The sequence below is a fragment of the Odontesthes bonariensis genome, chromosome 2, assembly GCF_027942865.1.
Source record: "Odontesthes bonariensis isolate fOdoBon6 chromosome 2, fOdoBon6.hap1, whole genome shotgun sequence".
Classification (NCBI taxonomy): domain Eukaryota; kingdom Metazoa; phylum Chordata; class Actinopteri; order Atheriniformes; family Atherinopsidae; genus Odontesthes; species Odontesthes bonariensis.
In genome coordinates, this window is record NC_134507.1 from 43,275,409 (window position 1) to 43,296,935 (window position 21,527).

Genomic DNA, 21,527 nt, shown 5'->3' on the forward strand with positions numbered 1-21,527 from the left:
GTGTTTGGAAATGTCTAGAATGTTCCGTGACTCAGCAATATCGTGTTAGCAATCCTGTACACTGTGTTTTTGTTAGCACTTATTAGAGATAAGGCAGTACGATTTCCTCTGCTGTTTTAATGTTTTATGTATGACATTTGTGTACTGTTTATCACCATATTATTACTATTGTGTGTTCAGTACATTCCCAGTAATTATTACCCTCGAAGAGATTCTGTAGATAGGACGTTTGTAATGTGAATAACTTAGCATTGTCCTCTTTTTCCTTTTATTTCTGTCTTTGTTTTAGAAAACCACAATGTCACAACTTCCCTACTTCACAACTTCACAACTGTTCAAGTAATAAATGACAAGACGCAACCTCTAGAACAGCTGCATTCTTTCTGACCGAAGAATTAGGCCAGCGGGTGTACGACCAGTACTTTCCTCATCATTATATCCTACACTGTTTGTGCCTTTTCCACCCGGAAAGAGGTACAGGAGTATCAAAACCTACACCAACAGACTGAGACACAGCTTCTTTCCCAGAGCTGTAAAATCCATCCCCCCATTCCCCACACATCCACCCATAGACTTATAATTGAAAACCCCTGCAGACAGACAGGGGCACGGCACTTTTATTTGACTTACTTATGCTGCAATATGTGCAATACAACAATCTGATTGCACTGTAACTTTTTACTTTAACTTTTACTATTTTCATTCTTTTTTATATTATTTAGATATCTTACCTTTTTCAAACGTACATAAAATGTACGTTGAAAAAGTATGCCCCCCTGAAAAAATGTAATGCCCCCCTCTAATTTGTTTCTGCAGCAGGGTCTGACCTGTAGGCATATTGCTATCAGATGCTGTCTGTATATTGTTGGTAAATTATAGGAGAGCAGTGGTGGTTGAGTGGTTTGGTCTAAAACCAGATTGGTATTTTTTCAATGCTATTATTTATTGATTTAACAAATTTTCTGTGTATCTTCTTGAGATTTAAAAAAAAAAAAAAATGGTGTCCCTTTGCAGATTAATAAAGTAAATTTTGAATTGTATTGAAGTGAACTGAATTTACAACCAAATCGTGATAAAGGATTTGGTTGTATGAGGAAAAAAACATTAAATTATTTGGTTAAAATTGATTTAATAGAAGTTGGTCTGGAGCCCTATTCATTACAATTGTTTTATGTGTCCTAATTAGTCATTTTTGCCTCTGAAGTATCAAGTATTTCGTATGTCCCATGGTATCGCTGTGAAGTTTAAATTCTCGTATCTTGATGATATGAAAGGGGAAATTTCATGAAAAGATTAATTTCTAAGTTGAAATTAGTTCTTGAAACAAACCACAGATTTAGTAGATTAAATGGGGAATGCTGTTCCAAAGTTTAAAAGTTAAAACCTAGAAAGCTCGGTCACTTCATTTTACAACTGTAACAGGGTACTGTTACTCAGCCTTGGTCTACAGACTTAAGAGGCAAACCCATCTGACTAAGAGTCCGAGCTCTGCTGAGCCAGTTATTCCTTTAACTCTCAGCAGTGATGATTTCATGAGCTTCTTTATTAATAAAATTGTTTCTATCAGAGAGAAGATTGATGGAGTCCTTCCCACTATTATCAGTGATGTATCATCAAGTACAGCAGCTTTAGAAGTATCTTTAGAACCTGATTTGTATTTAGACGGCTTCTGCCCAGTTGATCTCTCTGAACTAACAACAGCAATAGTCTCTTCTAAACCATCAACTTGTGTTTTAGACCCAATCCCAACCAGACTGTTCAAGGAGGTTTTCCCATTAATTGACACTTCCATATTGGATTTGATCAATCTGTCTTTGTTGACAGGATATGTACCTCAGACTTTTAAGGTTGCTGTAATTAAACCTTTACTTAAAAAACCTACTCTTGATTCAGAAGTGTTGGCTCATTATAGACCTATATCCAATCTCCCTTTTATGTCTAAAGTTCTTGAAAAAATAGTTGCAGCTCAGCTTTGTGATCATTTACACAGAAATAATCTGTTTGAAGAGTTTCAGTCAGGATTCAGAGTGCATCATAGCACAGAAACTGCACTGCTGAAAGTTACCAATGATCTCCTCTTAGCCTCTGATAGCGGACTTGTGTCTGTGCTTGTCCTGTTGGATCTCAGTGCTGCATTTGATACGGTCGATCACAGTATCTTATTACACAGACTTGAACATGTTATTGGGATTAAAGGAACTGCATTAGGCTGGTTTAAATCATATTTATCTGATAGATTTCAGTTTGTTCTTGTAAATGAAGAATCTTCCTCACACACCAGAGTAAGTCATGGAGTTCCTCAGGGTTCTGTGCTTGGACCGATTCTTTTTACTTTATACATGCTTCCGTTAGGTAACATTATTAGACAGCATGGCATAAATTTCCATTGCTATGCTGATGATACTCAGCTGTACTTATCTATAAAACCAGATGAACCCAATAGGTTGGTCAGACTACAAGCATGTCTTAAAGACATAAAGACCTGGATGACTCAGAACTGTCTGCTGCTAAATTCAGACAAAACTGAAGTCGTTATCTTTGGACCTGAGCGTTTCAGGGAGAAATTGTCTAGCTATATAGTTACTCTAGATGGTATTTCCTTGGCTTCTAGTTCTACAGTGAGGAACCTTGGAGTTATTTTTGACCAGAACTTATCATTTGACTCGCATATAAAACAGGTTTCTAGGACTGCCTTCTTTCACCTTCGTAATATTGTTAAAATCAGGAACATCTTGCCTCAGAGTGATGCAGAAAAACTAATTCATGCATTTGTTACTTCAAGATTGGACTACTGTAATTCTTTATTATTGGGCTGTCCCACATATTCTCTGAAAAGCCTTCAGTTGATCCAAAATGCTGCAGCCAGAGTTTTGACGAGAACTAACAGGAGAGATCATATTTCTCCAGTTTTAGCTTCTCTTCATTGGCTCCCTGTTAAATTCAGAATAGAATTTAAGATTCTTCTCCTTACATATAAAGCTCTTAATGACCGAGCTCCATCATATCTTAAAGATCTCATTTTAAGATATTTTCCTAACAGAGCACTTCGTTCCCAAACTGCAGGTTTACTTGAGGTTCCCAGAGTTTCTAAAAGTAGAATGGGAGGCAGAGCCTTCAGTTATCAGGCCCCTCTATTGTGGAATAAGCTGCCAGTAAATATCCGGGAAGCAGACACCCTTTCCACTTTTAAGACCAGGCTTAAAACTTTCCTTTTTGATAAAGCTTATAGTTAGGGATGGCTCAGGTGATCCTGAAACATCCCATAGTTAAGCTGCTATAGGCCTAGACTGCTGGGGGGCCTCATCTGTCACACCTTTCCTCACTTTACTCTCTTTATGTATATGTGACATTATTGTGGTCATTAACTCGTGTTTCCCTGTTCCAACAGATATCCTTTGTATATTGCTACAGTGCCGCCGTCGCGGTGGCCCCCTGCCCCCCCCCCCCTTTCTGTCTTCTCAAACCCCAGCTGGTCGAGGCGGATGGCCACCCTTCCTGAGTCTGGTTCTGCCAGAGGTTTCTTCCTGTTAAAAGGGAGTCGTTTCTCTCCACAGTCGCCTCAGGCACGCTCAGGCCGGGAGATTGGACCGAAAAACAAAAAGTTTTCAGTGCAATCTGTTTGTTTTCTTAGCTAGGAAATTGTTTTTGAATTGGCTCTATATGAACGAATTGGATTATTTTATGAATTATGATTATTATTAATTAATTGAATTCCAATTGGCTTGAATTGGACTTACTATCTAAGTGCCTTGAGATGACATTTGTTGTATTTGGCGCTATATAAATAAAAATTAATTGAATTGAATCTGCTGTATACTAACGTACCATTCCAGTAGAAATGTATGTGTGAATAGTGATATTTTTAAATCAAATCTTTAAAGAGGACTGAATCAGACATGTTAAAAGGGAGTTACATTTGAGAAAAAGAAGGGAATCCTGAGTTGGCTGAAAGTAGTGATTTGATTCTTGCAATATTTTTCAGTTGATGTAAACTATAAGATAAGGACAGAGATTAGGAGATGGTCAATTGTTTTGCTGCATTCTTTACAGCGACATAAAATTTCAGAACATTTAGATTGATTCATTTATGAATGGGTTTTTATTTCCCTTGTGAATAAATAAAAAGTTGATGGAAATTGTAAAAAAAATAAAAAAAAATAAAAATAAAAAAAAAAAAAAAAGGTTCCACAATTGCAAAAAAAATGTATCCGCTTGCTTTAGGTAGTTTTTGCTTGTTTAAAAGAAGCAGTTTTTCCCGCAGCGCATTATAGTTAAGACGGCCGCCTTAGCAAACTCGCACTGCCGCCTTGCCAACGTTCCCAAAATAAAAATTAAAAAAATTTTAAAAAAAAGTTTTTTTTTTTAAACCAAAGTAATAATGCTTTGCCAGGCTCAGACATTAAAAGACAGCATTGATAACATTGAATTGCGACACCTACTGGTTTTTAATGTAAATAGTTAATAATGTAAATAAAAAAGTGTTCTTACACAGCTTCGTTATTGCTCTAACAGCCCCCGTCCCATACCAAGTATCCCCCCACCCGCCACCCGACGGAACGCTATCCGCGCAAAACCCCTGGTCCCGGCCGACGACTCACCACATTGACTAAGCAATTTCCTGCGGGAAACACTGAGAATATTACGAATGCTTTAGGGGGCATGGAAAGTTTACACATGTCAGAGCTGGCAAAGATCATGATGGTTGCATGGAAACCAGTATTAACCCTAACCTGCTAAAAATGATAGTTGTAAACGTATCCTATGTCAATATGTCATCATCTTGCTTATTCTTTTCTGCGAACTATTCATTCATACTTATTCCACATTAACACAAATGTTACAAGTTCTTTTTCTTTCAATCACCATGATAGCTTCGAATGGTTTCATCTCTAAATGAGAACCCCTATCACTTTCAAGAAAATGCTGCAGGAATCTTGACAGGAAGTACCATATAAATTACTTACAACTAGGGCTGGGCAAGGTGTTGACTTTTTAACAAGGTATAAAATCGGCCTACTGTTAATTCTGATACAATCTAATGCCATTCATCCCCCTGTGAAGCTGCCTGTGTGCATTTCTGCTGCTGCTCAGTCACAACGCAGCTCCGTCTCCATGTTTTCTTCTGATTGTCAGCAACAAGCTGAGTCACCAAATTTTACATAGGTGCTGGGCAGAAATCTTAGCAAGAAGTCAGGAGCAAATGCAGCGGATATTTAGGTTCTCAGGTCCCACTGCTCCAGAACATCTCTCGAATGTTTCGTGACTGCAGTAGATGTCTGGAAATTGCTATGAAGATGATGGGAAAATGTAGCCTAGAAATCTAGACGCCCCTAGCGACCGCAAATTGAATTTGCTCCCGGGCTAGTCTAGTCACTTGTGGTCGTTTTGCGAGGCTGAAAATCTAAACTTAAATCAGGCCAATCAAATCGTGAGGAGCGGGGTCGGAGGCCGGGCTACCTAGTGACGACAGAGGTGCGATGTTTCAGTGTGTAGTTCCAGAGAGAGGTAAACAATGGCTGCGCCCAGCCAACAGTCTTTCAATTTGGCTTTGGCAGCGACTCTAGAAGATTTAAATTTACATTTTTCTTTGCGAGACGAACAGATAACTGCACTTTAGTTTTTCTTGAAAAAAAAAAGCACGTTTTCGGAGTATTGCTCACTGGGTACGGTAAAAGTTTAATTTACCAGCTTGCTCCGTTGGTGGGACGACGCTCTGATTGGTTGTTGCGCCATCCTATTGCGTGGCGTTGAGTGCAGAGGCAACTTAACAGACAACCGTTTATCCCGCCCACACTGCTATCCAGCGTCACTAGACCCCTGTACAGCTTTTTGTTGTACGGGTCTGGCTTGCTAGGCAAGGGAAAATGCTGAGGCACAAAAGAATCTTACCTCATAAGCAGACATTTCTCACCATATTGTTGAAAAAAGTCTGACCTCAAACTTGGAGAAGTCAGCAGCTATGGTGTTGAATTACCCAACCCCTTTAACACCCACTAGCATCATAAACCTCGTCTGATAACACTCCTCCTCGGTACCACGCAATTCACAGAATGACGTCAACAACTAAAAGTCATTTCATTGACTGAGCATGGTTATGTAAATGAACTGCCTTTTACACTTCTCATTAAGATGCAAAGCCTCTGCTGCAGCAGGCTTTTGTGACTGATAGAACTCGTACTTGTGATAATTTCTGAAAGAGACAAAGATCCTTTGTCACAATGCACTGCATTGTTGTACTGAACTATGTTCTGCGGGGAGAAGGACACTAAAAGAATCATTGGCACCACAGTATTTAAATAACAATCAATGCATCAATTTCCACGTCAAAAAGAAATGGAAGAAGAGTCTAACTCCAAGTCAAAAGATTTTTATGTTACAAAAGTCTAACAAAGGGACACCAGCTCTTCAGAGCTCCTCAAATCACTTCTTACAACTAATGGGTTAAAGCTGCCTGTGTCCAAAAAACCCCAAAGTGATCTGCCTGTACATGCGGAATTTGTTCATATACAGACACAACTTTCTAACTATACACAGAACCATGAAAAAAATCTATTGCTCTCCATCAAGTTTAAGTTATCTCTTCAGAACCTGTTAGCAGCACCAATTACAACATTCTTAAATAGTTTGAATCTCTTTCTCCTCACTTCTGCTCCATTTCAATCACTAATGGTTCTTATCTCACATGACTGACAAGGCAGGGAAAAGGATTCGGTGTTTACGCCATTATTTTTTGTCAAAGACCACGTTCCCATACGTAGGACAAGTGGGGTCACAAAGCGGTAGTCTGGGCAAATAGCTGAAGTTAGGCCAATAGGTTTCAGGGTGTTGTGTAGTTTTCAGGTTCGAATGATGATCAAACGGTTTTCTTTGATTAACGGAACTTTACTTCCCAAATGCACAGTATTACAAAGAAGTATATAAACTAAGGCAGGTTTGCGACTTGCAACTTCATCTCATGGAATCCGTCATGAGGCTAACGTAAAGCATTACTCATTACTTCCTGTTCATCAAAATCTAAACAATATAAATCATGTCAATTTACTATTAGATTCAAATAATAATTCACAACATTCTCCCGCCTAATGAACAATTGTTCATTACTATTCAGTCCATCACTTAATTAACCTCCAAAGGATACAACAACTGAACAGGTCTTCTTAACACACTGCCCGTAGAAGTACGAACAGTACAGGAACGAATGAGTCAATCTCTCCCTGGAAACAGTTATGTTATTCTGCCTATTTTCCAGGTCTTTTCCAGGTGATCCCCTTATCTGTGAAAAACTCTATGAGCTCTGATCCTCTGAATGACTTCCACAGTTCTTTGAGATCTTGGTCTGCTCTTTTGAATGTTTTGGCATTGTCTGAGTAAATAACTTTGCACAGCCCTCGTCTTGCAATAAATCTCCTTAAAGCTAAAAGAAAGTTTTCAGTAGTCTGGTCTGTGACTAACTCCAAATGCACTGCCCTAGTGACAGCACAAGTGAAGAGTGCAATGTATGCCTTCTTAGGCTATCCACTAGACTTTACATACAGTGGACCTGCAAAATCTATCCCAACAACTTCGAAAGGTGGGGATTCAGTGACTCTGTCTCTGGGTAATGGAGCTGTTATTTGCTGAGCTGGTTTCACCTTTAACCTCCTACAGATGTAACAATGTGACACCACCCACTTCACGAGCTGTCTCCCCTTTAAAACCCAGTATCCTTCCCTTATTTGAACTAGAGTATCTCTTACCCCAGAATGCATCACTCTCTCATGGCATTGCTGAACTAGTAGCTCAGAGTATCTGTGATTCGTTGGTAGCACATATGGGTGTTGTTCTCTGTAACTAAAATCAGACTGTAACCTGCCTCCTACACTGACAAGGCCATTTTCATCCAAGAATGGTTTCAAGTCTCTGATTTTAGAATCTCTTTTTATGTCTTGACCTGATGTCAGCTGACAAATTTCTTGGCTGAAGCTCTGCTCTTGTGTCATCTTCACCCAGTACAATTCTGCGGCAGTGAGCTCCTCAGAAGTTAGCTCTCCCTGCGTTTTCAGACTGGAGCGGACATTAGTTATGAACCTTTTCACCCATGCAGTTATTCTTAACACTGTCTTTAACCTGCTGTACCTTTGTAAGTCTAACAGTGGTTTAACTTGTTCAGTGCTAGCGAGCTGTACTGCTATCTGGAACTTAGATTTGAGCTCAGTGCTCACCTCACCTCATCACAGTCCTCATCAATGTTCTCTGCCTCACCAGTTGATGATAGTGAAGGAGGGCCGCTCCACCACAGCTGACTTTGGATGAGGTTCTCGACGCTCTGTCCTCTAGTGGGTAAATCGGCTGGATTGGTTTTACCCTAGCAGTGAGACCACTGTTCTGGATTGGTGAGACCTTGTATCTCAGTCACTCGGTTTGACACAAATGGCTTCCATTTTTGTGCTGCACTGCGTATCCAATGGAAAACGATCATCGAATCTGTTCTCATGTTCAACTGATTTTTCTCCATGTTCAGAGGCTTGAGAAGATGATTTCCTAACCTTGCTCCAATCAGTGCACCCATAAGCTCTAAGCGTGGTAAAGTCAATTTCTTTAGTGGGGCTACCTTTGCCTTGGATGCCACAAAGCTTGTCACAATCTCCCCTTCCTTGTTCGGTCCTTGTAGATAGGCAACTGCATCGTATGCCTTCTCACTAGCGTCGCAGAAAACGTGCAGTTTCAGTGTCTGTGAGTTTAGCTGAATGTCAATGTGGTACCATCTTGGAATGGCTAAAAGGTGTAGCTTCGGCAGCTCCGCACACCACTGATTCCATTTTTCAGCCAAATCTGTGGGCAACTGTTCATCCAAACTGATTCCCCTCTCCCACAGTTCTTGAAACAGGCACTTTACCCGTATGGTGAATGGAGAAAGGAAACCAATGGGGTCAAAGATACGAGCTGATGTCTGTAGCACACTTCTCTTTGTGTTCTCTTTGCCCTTTAAAATGTTCAACAGTCCCTTTAAATCAAACACAAACTCATCTTTCTCTGATCTCCATACTAACCCCAACACTTTCAGCACATTTCCACAGGTGTCTGGTTCTGTTGCGTGCTCCACTCCACTCTCTGCCCACTTGGCTCTCAGATGTGGTGAGTTGGTTACCCATTTGCACAGGTTCATGCCGGCATGAGACAGGATCTCCTTTGCTGTTGAGGAAACTGAAAGTGCTTCATTCACATTACTTGAGCTGTAGATCAGATCATCCACGTAGAGAGACTCTCTCAGTGCCTCCACTGCCCTGGGCTGCTCGCTGTCATACTGCTTGATGTGGTTTCTTATGGTGGCAGCTAACAGGAATGGGCTGGGCGACACTCCGAAAACTACTCTACTCATCCTCATAATGCGCAGCTCACCTTCAGCGTCTTTGGTCAGAGGTCCATGTAGCCACAGGAACCTAACAGCATCTTTGTCCTTCTCTGCTAGAGAAATCTGCAAGAAAGCCTTGGTAATGTCTGCAATAAAGGCTATCTCATGTAGTCTGAATTTGATTAGCACATCTAATAGGTTTGGATTAAGGTTTGGGCCAGTCAGTAAACAGTCATTTAGGGAGGGGCAACCTTCCTCATGTGATGATGCATCAAATACTATTCTCAGTTTAGTTGTTACCTTATCTTCTCGAAGAACAGCATGATGTGGCATGTAGTATCTCACAGCCTCTGGTTGCTCTGCCGCTGACACATCCTCAGGTACATCCTCAGAGATGCCTTGCTGCAGATAATCCTGTATGACATCATTGTACCTTGAGTACAGGGTTGCATCCATTTTGAGTCTCCTCTTGAGTCCTTCGAACCGTCCTTTAGCCACTCTGAAGTTGTCTGGGAGTGTCGGTTTGTCAGGTCGCCATGGTAACTCAACTTGGTAGCGATCATCTTTGTGTATCACAGTCTGTTCAAAGTTCTGTAGAGCGTCAGTTTCCACTGCACTGGGCCTTCTCATTAACAATGCCCAGTGACTCCACCTCCCAAAAGGCATGTAGCTGTTTTGAGATCTGGGTGTCCTGTTCTAGGCTGATGTGCATACAAGTAGCGTCAGTTACACTGGATGTTGAAACTGGCCCCTGCAGAGCCCACCCGAAGCTGCTTTCTACGACTACTAGTGATTCTGTTATCCTCTGGACCTTGCCTGACACCACTTGCCAGTAATAGTCTGCCCCTATGAGCATCATCAGTTCTGGGTCATCAGGGCCATCCAGTGGAAAATCAGCAAGCTGCAGACCTTTTCTCCTTAGCTCCTCTTGGATGGGTTCGCTGGGGACCTTTATCACTGCCATGCACACTTGAGGGGTTTCCACAGCTTCAATCTCAATCCTTTGCTGTGTGTTCCACACATTTTCCAGAGACACCTTCACAATGTTACGCTGTGCCTTTGCAGGAGCAGTAGATCCAAAAGTGTGTAGATGCAGCATTTCTTGTCTTACCACTGGTATTCTTAAGGCTTTCACCACACCTTCATGAATGAAGCTTCTCTGGCTGCCTCCATCTAACAGACAGCGTACGATTTTTCTCCCTGCTGGGCCCTCTGTCCATGCTTTCACTGTCTGGAGCAACACTGTGTTCTGTGCATTTGCTTTCTGTTTCGCTGTGCTGGACACAGAGGACACAACAGCCTCTGTGCTGCCACTGTCCAGATCTGCCTTGGCTTCACCTTGCTCACAAACTGACTGGTGATGTCTGCGACCACACAAAGGGCATGAAACACCTTTAACTTTGCAGAATTTTGCTATGTATTTTGGGCCAAGGCACACATAGCATCTTCCAAGCCTTCTTAATTTTTCTTTGCGAGTAGGCACATTCTCAGTACAATGTTCTGGTTTATGGTTAGCACTGTCACAATATATGCAGGTCTGTAGTGCAATACTTGCTGTGTGCAGAGCAGTAGCTGAGGGCATGTTCCATTTTTTAGCTTTGTTTTCATAAACTGGTGCTGTCCTACTGAATGGTTTATTACTTGGTGGAATGTCCTTTTAAGTGTTACCTGGTCTGGTAAGCTGAAGTGCTCTCTCTCTGCTTTGGACCTCCTTTTGCAGGAACTGGATGAGCTCTGGCACCTTCCATTCGTCATCGGGGTCTGAATTGCGCGTGTAGACTAGTGCTATGTCTTCCGGCAGGAGCTGGAGCAGTACTGGACATAGCAGGCAGCCATATGTGTCACTGAACTCCCATGGACTCCAGACTGCGAATCTGTATTTCACATTCGTCGTACAGGTGCCTGAGTGCTGCAACATCTGATGACCTTTTCACAGGGGTCAAGCTCAGTAGTTTGGACATGTGTGTACTAATTACAATGTCTTTCCTTCCAAAACGATTGTGGAGGAATTTTACTGCAGCGTCATGATTGCTATCATTCAAAGTAAGTCCTGCTACAGCTCTTGATGCTGCTCCAGTCAAATAGGATCGCAGATAAGTGAATTTCTCCCTCTTACAAAGTGCATCATTCTCATGAATAGCCGTTTCATACTGAGACCAGAATTCTTGCCACTGGCTAATTTCTCCACTGTATTTCTCTATCACCAGCTTCGGTAGTTTAACAGTCTGTCTACTCACTGGTCTCACAGAGTAGCTTCCGAGCTTTATTGTGTTATCCTGGCGCTCTGTTTTTTTTTTTTTAAATAAGTATGTGGTGCAGTTTATATGGAACTTAATCATGTATTTATTTTTTTTTATATGAACGGAGAATGTCAAATAAAATCAATCAATCAATCGCTCACCCGCACACTCACGTTATCACGTGCAGTCTGAATGAGCCTCGTGGCACGAGCCTTCAGCGTGGTAATGCGGTCCTGGTAGTCCTGAGTACTAGCAATCTCCGTCTCAAGATCGTCTATCGACGTTTCATCTTCAATGCCTTTGTTTAAGTCCATTAAACTATCTTCCTTGGTCGACAATACTGACAGCATTTCACGAAGTGTATCACAGTTGGGCACTTCATTGCTCACTTCCTCATCAATGCGATTCAACAACTTCGTTGTAGATGTGCGTACCGTCTTTCTCTTCTTCTTTATCCGTTCAAAACGCTCGGCCATCTCTGCTGTCAATGTAGCTAGCGTTAGCTTCCAACTTCGACACAGTCAATTCAATCTTCAATTCGCGGGTCTTCGGCACCAAAATGTTGTGTAGTTTTCAGCTTCGAATGATGATCAAACGGTTTTCTTTGATTAACGGAACTTTACTTCCCAAATGCACAGTATTCCAAAGAAGTATATAAACTAAGGCAGGTTTGCGACTTGCAACTTCATCTCATGGAATCCGTCATGAGGCTAACGTAAAGCATTACTCATTACTTCCTGTTCATCAAAATAAAAGTATCTTCAGTCATCACATTCAAACTAATATAAATTTACCATCAGGAAGTAAAATATTCTCCAATATTCCCTGTAAATAATGTAAATACTTTCTCTTAATTCTTTTTAAACTAAACAATATAAATCATGTCGATTTACTATTAGATTCAAATAATAATTCACAACACAGGGTCTTCAGCTTTCATTCCACCAGAACTGCTCCTATTCACAGACGTTTCAGGAAAAGGTCTTTGCCTTTCCTGCCATTGCAGTAAATACCCTAAAACAACCCAGGAAAACTAATATGGCATCAAATTCAACTGAGTTCATTGCAGCCAATGCATAATAAATTAGTGAGACAAATAAAGACAAAATGTCACTTCTAACTTTTCCTTTGTTAATATTCTATAGAGAGGTTGCGCTAGACTTTTTCGTTGTCCGTCATTTTGACTGACAGGGTCATGAAAATCCCGTCATAATCTATTTTTACCCGTTGCTTTCATTTTAAAAATGATAATAATGACATATTCAATAGCATTTAATTTTTCATTCATTTTTAATTAATATTCAGTCCAAACAAGCTGACCAGAGAATCCCACACCGTGCCATCACACATCAAGCAGATGTATAGCCTACATGTAACTTTTTCTCCACAGTGATAAAACCACTGACTGTGGCCCCAGTAGCTACATATGAACAATGAAATGAAACGATTGAACTTAACATATGAACAGTTCAACAGTCTCACACCTTCCTCCTGGTCCGCCTGGACTTGAATTGCGTGCCCGCTTGTGCGTAATCAAATGTCTCGAGTGGGATTGCTGGAGAGGCTTTTGTCATGACTTGAGGTTTTGGACTTTAGCCTCGGACAGACGATTTCTCGTGGCTGTTTTGATGTTGTTCTGGAGGCTGATCATCATCGTTATTGGGCTTTTTGAAGAAACTTCGGAAACTCAGCTGCCGTGACTTTTTACCGAGTGAAGCCAACGAGGTCATGCATCAAGAGAGACAATTATAGCTTATTAATATGCTCACTCGCCACCAAATGGTCAGGGGTGTGAATTGCAATATATCAGAATGACAGATGGCTTTCAGATTTTTCCGTCACCGTTTTAAAAAAAACAGTCAACGATGGAAAATATTGGGTTAACGCGACCTGATTCTATACATGCATAAAACCTCAGTTCAAATCACAGCCATTGTCTTCAACGGGGATTTGTAAGACAGTATCACTGTCGTGAAATCTGATATATTTAGGTCATTAGTCAATAATTATTAGATTTGCTGACAACATAAACCCAACATAACAGATAAATATATAAATGAGAACAGTGTAGCATGATGTTGTTAGCACTGTCACCTCACAACAAGAATATTTCTAGTTAGTGGTTCCTCCCACAGTCCAAAGGCATGCATGTTAGGTAAGTAGCCTACTTGCCACTCCAGTGGCCAGTTTTTCCTCTGTATTAATTAGCTACAAGGCTTGAATTTCAATGCAGAGTTACAGATATAGCATTTAATTTCAAATAATCTGCAAATATATGTTATATTGCAGGAAATTCCCACACTTATTTACAGTGATATTGTTTAATAATATTCAGCCAATAAAGGAAGCAATGCGCACAAGCAGCACACACAGAAGTTCACTCCTGGATAACAGCTTCCTCTCAGAATAAGGCTAAAAGCTGTCGCACAGATCGGCTAGCTTCACACGGAGTTTGCTGCTGCTAGTTTTGTACAACATGGCAGGATATTTATCAGATTTTGACGACATGGACGACAACTTTGACGACATGGACGTCCTTACCGAAGTTAATGAGCTGTGCTGCAGAGGCGATGAAGTCATCCCACTAGACGCTTGTGTACAAAAGCTTCCTATAACCCCCTGATAACAACAACACAGCAGCTCTGAACTAACAGTGCAATTGTACACGTTCATTCATTCATCTTAAAGTATTGGTGAAATAAAGACATATAATGCCTTATTTAGAGGCTGTATTGTCTATGCCCTGTTCTCTCCCGTTATATGGATATACACGGATCTGAGTGATCTAAATATCTTCCGAAGGACGCCGACTTTCACCAAAATGTTATCAGTGAGTAGATGAAGGTATTTTATGCCAGAAATAAGGTCCAGGTTTAAAAAAACGAACTTCCCCTTTAACAGTATTCCCTCATACAAGAATTTATCATTTGACTCGCATATAAAACAGGTTTTTTATGACTGCCTTCTTTCACCTTTGTAATATTGTTAAAATCAGGAACATCTTGTCTCATGCAGAAAAACTAGTCCATGCATTCGTTACTTCAGGATTGGACTACTGTAATTCTTTATTATTGGGCTGTCCCACATATTCTCTGAAAAGCCTTCAGTTGATCCAAAATGCTGCAGCCAGAGTTTTGACAAGAACTAACAGGAGAGATCATATTTCTCCAGCTTTAGCTTCTCTTCATTGGCTCCCTGTTAAATTCAGAATAGAATTTAAGATTCTTCTCCTTACATATAAAGCTCTTAATGACCGAGCTCCATCATATCTTAAAGATCTCATTGTAAGATATTTTCCTAACAGAGCACTTCGCTCCCAAACTGCAGGTTTACTTGAGGTTCCCAGAGTTTCTAAAAGTAGAATGGGAGGCAGAGCCTTCAGTTATCAGGCCCCTCTCTGTGGAATAAGCTGCCAGTAAATGTCCGGGAAGCAGACACCCTTTCCACTTTTAAGACCAGGCTTAAAACTTTCCTTTCTGATAAAGCTTATAGTTAGGGATGGCTCAGGTGATCCTGAAACATCCCATAGTTAAGCTGCTATAGGCCTAGACTGCTGGGGGGCCTCATCTGTCACACCTTTCCTCACTTTACTCTCTTTTTCCCCTGTTTAATTTCTCAAATGATATTATGTACATGTGACATTATTGTGGTCATTAACTCGTGTTTCCCTGTTCCAACAGGTATCCTTTGAATGGTGTTACAGTGTTTGTTGTCCCCTCTTTCTGTCTTCTCAAACCCCAGCTGGTCGAGGCGGATGGCCACCCTTCCTGAGTCTGGTTCTGCCAGAGGTTTCTTCCTGTTAAAAGGGAGTCGTTTCTCTCCACAGTCGCCTCAGGCACGCTCAGGCCGGGAGATTGGACCAAATAGAAGTTTCAGTGCCATCTGTTGGTTTTCTTAGCTAGGAAATTGTTTTTGAATTGTTTTTGTATGTATGAATTTGACTAATTTTCAATCTAATTAATTGGATTTGATTGGATTATGAATACAATGAGTTGGACTCTAATTGGATTGAACTGTATCACTGGAGTGCCTGAGATGACATCTGTTGTGATTTGGCACTATATAAATAAACTGAACTGAATTTAATTTAAACAACCTTGAAGGCTAGAACAGCCAGTTGTTGGCTTGGTGTATGAGAGTCCTACTCTTATTCTTATCTGAAGGATCACTGAATATGGTTGTCAGCAGCAGAGAGAGAGAGAGAGAGAGAGAGAGACCTAACTTTGATAGGCTCTTCAGCCCAGTACATGAGAGTACAAGAAGGAGAGCAGCAGTAAAAATATCTTTAATTCCTCATCTTCATTTCTCAAAAATAGGCAACACTCTCAGAAAAGCATGGCCCTGAGGACTGAAGAAACTGAAAAATAACTGATAAATCTGATTCAAGGGAGACCAGCTCTGGTTGACGTCACCAACCATCACAAAGCACTCGCTGCTGAGTTTGTTTTGTTGGATTTTTTATCTTTCTGCAGAACTCAAAGCTGCCACAACCAAAATGCAATGTAAGATGCATTTAAAACTTTCAATGTGGGTGTAGAAGTTTAACAATACCACACAAGGAGATGCTCTTTACTTTATTTCACTGGAGACAAAGCAGCATTTGTTCTCCTGGTCCTTACTTTTTTTGCTGTGCGCGAGCAGAGTCATTCTCCGACAACAAACAAACAGTTGAGTTTTGTAGATAAAGTTTTTTTAAAAAATCTCTGCATATCCAAGGACCTTGAAATCTGAGTAAATCATGCAAAATGAGACAGATTTTACTTGTAGATTAGTCAAGGCAAATACGAAGCATTTGAGTTTTTCATCTGTATTACATAACAAAAACTGTAGCTTTGCCGGTTTGAACTGAGTTGCCCTGACATTTGAAAATCCCACAGTGCGACTTCTGAGAATTCTCACATTACAGAGTCAATGAAACAATATATTGTTCAGCAATGTTGGGGGTCTTTAATCACTATCAATAATAGTATAATGTTTCACTTTGATTTGTCAGCAATACTGGAATTATAATCCATGTTAAAGGGATAGTTCGGGATATTTGACATGAATCTGTATGGCATCACCATAACCAGTGTCGTGCATTCAAACTGACTTACCCCCGACAGTGTCCTGTGAGCCGAGTTCTTGTCCAGTGTTGGTCAAGGCGAAAGTAGTCCGGCTTGTTTGCTGGGGTCAAGAAATTAGCGCGTTTTTCTTCCCAAAACAGTACGTGTGCTAAAGAGTGATTTATTTCATCACAGAAACCGAAGCCGGCAAAAGTCACTCCTCGTTATCACTTGGGCCCTATACTGTCTCTCATTGTGTATCAGTGCGCACGTCATTCTGACCGCGAGCTGTGCGCACGAGTCTTTCTGTTCTTTGGCAGTGCTCAACACTTACTCTGCAGACAACTGGCCATCGGGTCCAGCTGGTCTGGGACGCCTCTTCCAGTTGATCTTGGGAACATGGAAAAAAGTTCTCAAGACGCCTGCATTCAGGAGTGCAGGGAAGTCACCGTTATTTGTGATGCAGGCAGCAGCTGTCCCGCGGCCGCCGACATCCTCATCTATGGAAAGGTTTTGTATCTGGGGCATAACTAAATCCCACTCGTGGCAGCAGTAACATTCCACCTCTGTCTGCATTACTTCGCACTTCAAACAAGTGCACCAGGATTTGTCGGCCACCCTGGGTATCGCAGCTCCAGCAGTGGCTCCAGCTTCTGTTTCCATCACTTTTCTGTCCACCCTCTCTCTTTCTGCCCGATCTAAGTCCATTTGGCGAACTTCCTCCTCAGTATAAACGGGTTCATAAAGATACGCCCTTGGCTCTGAACGGAAGTCAATATGTTCCTCGTCGCTCTCTTAGTCAGACATCTTCCCGAGCAGTAAACAAAGTGAATCGACTCGTGCGCACAGCTCGCGGTCAGAATGACGTGCGCACTGATACACAATGAGAGACAGTATAGGGCCCAAGTGATAACGAGGAGTTACTTTTGCCGGCTTCGGTTTTTGTGATGAAATAAATCACTCTTTAGCACACGTACTGTTTTGGGAAGAAAAACGCGCTAATTTCTTGACCCCAGCAAACAAGCCGGACTACTTTCGCCTTGACCAACACTGGACAAGAACTCGGCTCACAGGACACTGTCGGGGGTAAGTCAGTTTGAATGCACGACACTGGTTATGGTGATGCCATACAGATTCATGTCAAATATCCCGAACTATCCCTTTAACCTTACGGTAGCAGGGATGTGCCTTTAGCAATTTCTGTAAACAGACAAGGCACATTGCAGTCCACACAAAACCCTGCTCTTTGTCATTAGCACTTCTAATTGCAAGTTTTGCATTTAACATCATGCAAGTTTTTCCTTTCATTCAATTCACCAATGAGGACACACAGAGGCCCAAGCAAATCAACATGAACAAAGGACTTCTTTTATCATCCGAGAGCTGCAGTGAAAACCAAAACACAAATTAGCTCAAAGACTGCATAAGTAAATGAATTTAGACAAAGACACTGTTAAATCCGATTCAGAGCTGTTTAGTCAGAGTAAGGAATGGTTCTAATACATGTTAAATATGAGTTAAACCCAAAAACCAGTTATCTTTACAAACAAATAACCACACATAGGCTAACAAATGACTTCTGTGCATCATTGTGACCCCATGCTCTGAAGTGTTGCACTTTATGAGCAGACACACTCAAGTGGGAGATCAGCAGTGATGCAGAATTCATGTCACACAGTAGCCACCGCCATCACAAGAAAGCTGTTTCTACACATGCTTAAAAACAGAGATTCCTTCTCACACATGTAGCACACAAAACAAGACACGACTGCCCCATTAGAAATACCCTGCTTGGTTTAGGTGAAGGGTGGGGTTCGGGTGGGGCTCGGGTGGAGCATGCAGGAGACATGATGCGAAATGGATGCCGAGAGCTGCCGCCACGTAACCATTTTGAAATTTTGTCTTTAACAACCGAGTCTCTTGCAGTAACTTTCAAAGACTAAAACTCGCCTGATTTCGTCTTCTCTCCAGTTCTGTTTCGACTTCTTCTCTGCATCAAATAGTTGCGCCCTCATAGTTCTGTGTTTACATATTTACGTGTACTGTTCACAAATTGGCTCAATCAATCAAAACCTAACATCTGAAGAACAGACAACACAATTATGAACAAACTGCTTAGAAGTTGCTTCCACATGAACAGCAGAAACTGAGCAAAGTGCATCTATCTGCTGACTACACACACGGTTTGCACTCCCACCATGCAGCTGAAACAACAGTTCAGAGCTGTTATATGCAATGTGTCCTAAATGTGAGTAGAGTGATGCCTTAAAACCACACAAGCAACACTTTTTTAACTTTAGGAATTCAAATTGGATAAAAGTCTGAGTATTTTTAGCTATCATTCCTGTAGTACATCATGAGGGTGCAGTTTCTAAGGTATTCAGTGAGTTGCATTACGTAATGCTGGACTGGGGCCAAGTCTCAGAGAGGTTTACCTCAGCACCTCCCATAAGAGAAGAACTTCATTTGTGCCTCATTTAAAGCATGTTCTACACGTGGATGGACGTTTAACCAAGAGATTCTAAAAGAATGAGGTAGATTTCTCATTCTTAAGGGCATTTAAGTACTGGGATCCAAGAGAAACTTAAGGAGAACCACCGTTTGGATATCATTCAATGCCGAAATGTGCAGTATGAGGATTTGCAAAACATTTTATGGGTAAATAAAAGGTTTACTATGCGTGAGTGCCTTTAGAAATAGACAATAATAACAGAGATTTTCCTGTGGAATTCGATGGCCATGGACACTTGCAGGCAGGGGCGAGGCTAGGGTATTTTTAGTGGTGCCAAGGCACCACCGTGAGATAGCTCGGCACCCCCTGGCTCAGCACATTTTTAAAATATTATATTATGCAAAAACATTTTTTTTTTCCTCAAGGATGCATTACTTTAGTGACCATTTCATTTATTTTCTAGCATTTGTTTTTGTTTTAACTCTTTACTCACAAAATAAATGTTGAGTTATCTTCAATATTTGTCTCAGGCTCTCTGTTATCCCTGTCAAGCCACAGTCTTTTGAAATGAAGAGGTCAAAATTGAATGTTGTAGGGGAAAACACTACTCAAAGCAAAACTAATACGGCTCCAAAATTTTAGAAATGTATACAGAAGAGTATTAGGGCCAGGCATAAGAAAAAAAAATAATATTTGGCCTGTCGAGATTAAAGTCAACATGTCGAGAATAAAGTTGAAATGTCGAGAATAAAGTTGAAACCTTTATTTTCGACATTTCGACTTTAATCTCAACATGTCAACTTTATTCTCGACAGGCAAAATATAAATATTATTTCTTATGCCTGGCCTTAATACTCTTCCGTAAATGTACTAGTTCGCCTCAATTAGTGAGAAATAATGTGCCTCTGTGAGCACTGGGGGCTGGGGCACCCATAAAGACCAGATCCTAAAATCGCCCCTGCTTGCAGGTATACTGACTTATCTCAGACCTTAAGAGCACAAAAACATTTCGGGTTTCAACTGATAGACATGTGAGAGTAATGAGCTAAAGGCTGTAGCACGGTCAGACAGCGGCAGCTCCATCACGGACAGGCGGCGGCAGCTCCATCCGGGCGGGTGCTGATGAGCACTGCGTTACCTGAACACGCTGCAGACTTTGCTGCATTGAGTCACAACTCCGACGGGACAGGCCATGTGACCAAACTGCACCGTTAAGGAGGACTGAGCTGAGATGCATCTGCCCCCCCTGCAGACTAAATACCAATCGGCCTCTCAAAAAAAAAAAAAAAAACAAGCCATAGTAATAAACTTTTTTAAAATAACCATTTATTTGCTGAGTGGCGCTTCGGGTAGGCCAGAAGGCGAGGTCCTGTGCACTGCGGTTCACGTTTGACAAGCGCAGGCAAAGCTTCAGAGCTAATTTAGCTTCCCTACACCGTGAGAGACTTTTTTAAAGCCTGCTTCTACCACGGTGCAACAATACCCTTTGTCCACAGCCTTTTACTCAGACCGCAAATCTCTGAAATCTCAGTATACACGTGAACGACCTACCGCTGACCACAGCGAAAAGAAACTGCGCACGTGCACGCGCATTAATTGCTATCATTGCGAACATTGCTAATATCTCAGAAAGAATGAATAGGTGTTGCGTTATCAGTTAACTCACCCGATATTATCTTCTCTGCCGCCGTGTCCTTTTCACTCATCTTATCCCGCAGTTTAACCTCCTCCCGAGCCTTCTCTCCGATACAGCTACACCAAGCAATTTTCCTGGCTGACTGGTACACCGGGCCACGGAGGAAAAAGCCACAGAAACAAGCACCACGATGATAATTCTGGCTCCGCCTCAACTTATCTGCCCTTTCCGCTTCTAATTTCGAGGGGGAAATGTGCTGAAAACACGCTTCTAACAGTTGGAATCCAGGGGTATGTGAAGCAGGAGGGGGCAGTGAGCTTGAGCAGATAGGATGTTGGACCCCAGACTTTCTGCTGCTGATGTCTGCCCCTCCCACCGTACTCACGCCTATCCTGGCCAGGAATGCTGCCGCTGACCGCTCTGGAGCAGCTTTGCTCAGAGAGCCCTTTGGGCTGAGGAACACAAATGCGTTCTGTACACCGATGCAGTGCTAATCTGACCAACCAATGTGATGTGAACGAATTACAAACTACCTGATTCGTGGTACTTTTGAAAGTATTTATTCAAATTTGATAACTATGTAGCCTAGATAAGTGTTATTTAAGAGTTCGGCACGGGGAAAATATAAGTGTGAATAGGTCATACTGAGTAGCCTAAGTAACTAAATAAATCTGATTCACACTCTTAGCAGTTACTTCTCATTCATTACAATACTCCAATATTAATGATAATAATAATAATAATAATAATAATAAAAAATTTAATTTTAGAAGGCGCCATTCTGGACACTCAAGGTCACCTTACATAAAGTAGATAAAAACAC

At 41.4% G+C, this 21,527-nt stretch overlaps 1 protein-coding gene across 2 annotated transcripts in view; it reads right to left on the reverse strand.

The window, feature by feature from the left end:
* The window catches only part of hspa12a (heat shock protein 12A), a 94,629-nt gene extending 73,766 nt beyond the window's left edge, over positions 1-20,863 (reverse strand). For both annotated transcript variants that reach the window (XM_075482029.1, XM_075482021.1), the window contains exon 1: positions 20,735-20,863. In XM_075482029.1, coding sequence (XP_075338144.1) covers positions 20,735-20,774 — 40 coding nt within the window. In that variant the 5' untranslated portion in view covers positions 20,775-20,863. The remainder of the gene's footprint in view (positions 1-20,734) is intronic.
* Positions 20,864-21,527: the final 664 nt, after the last annotated feature.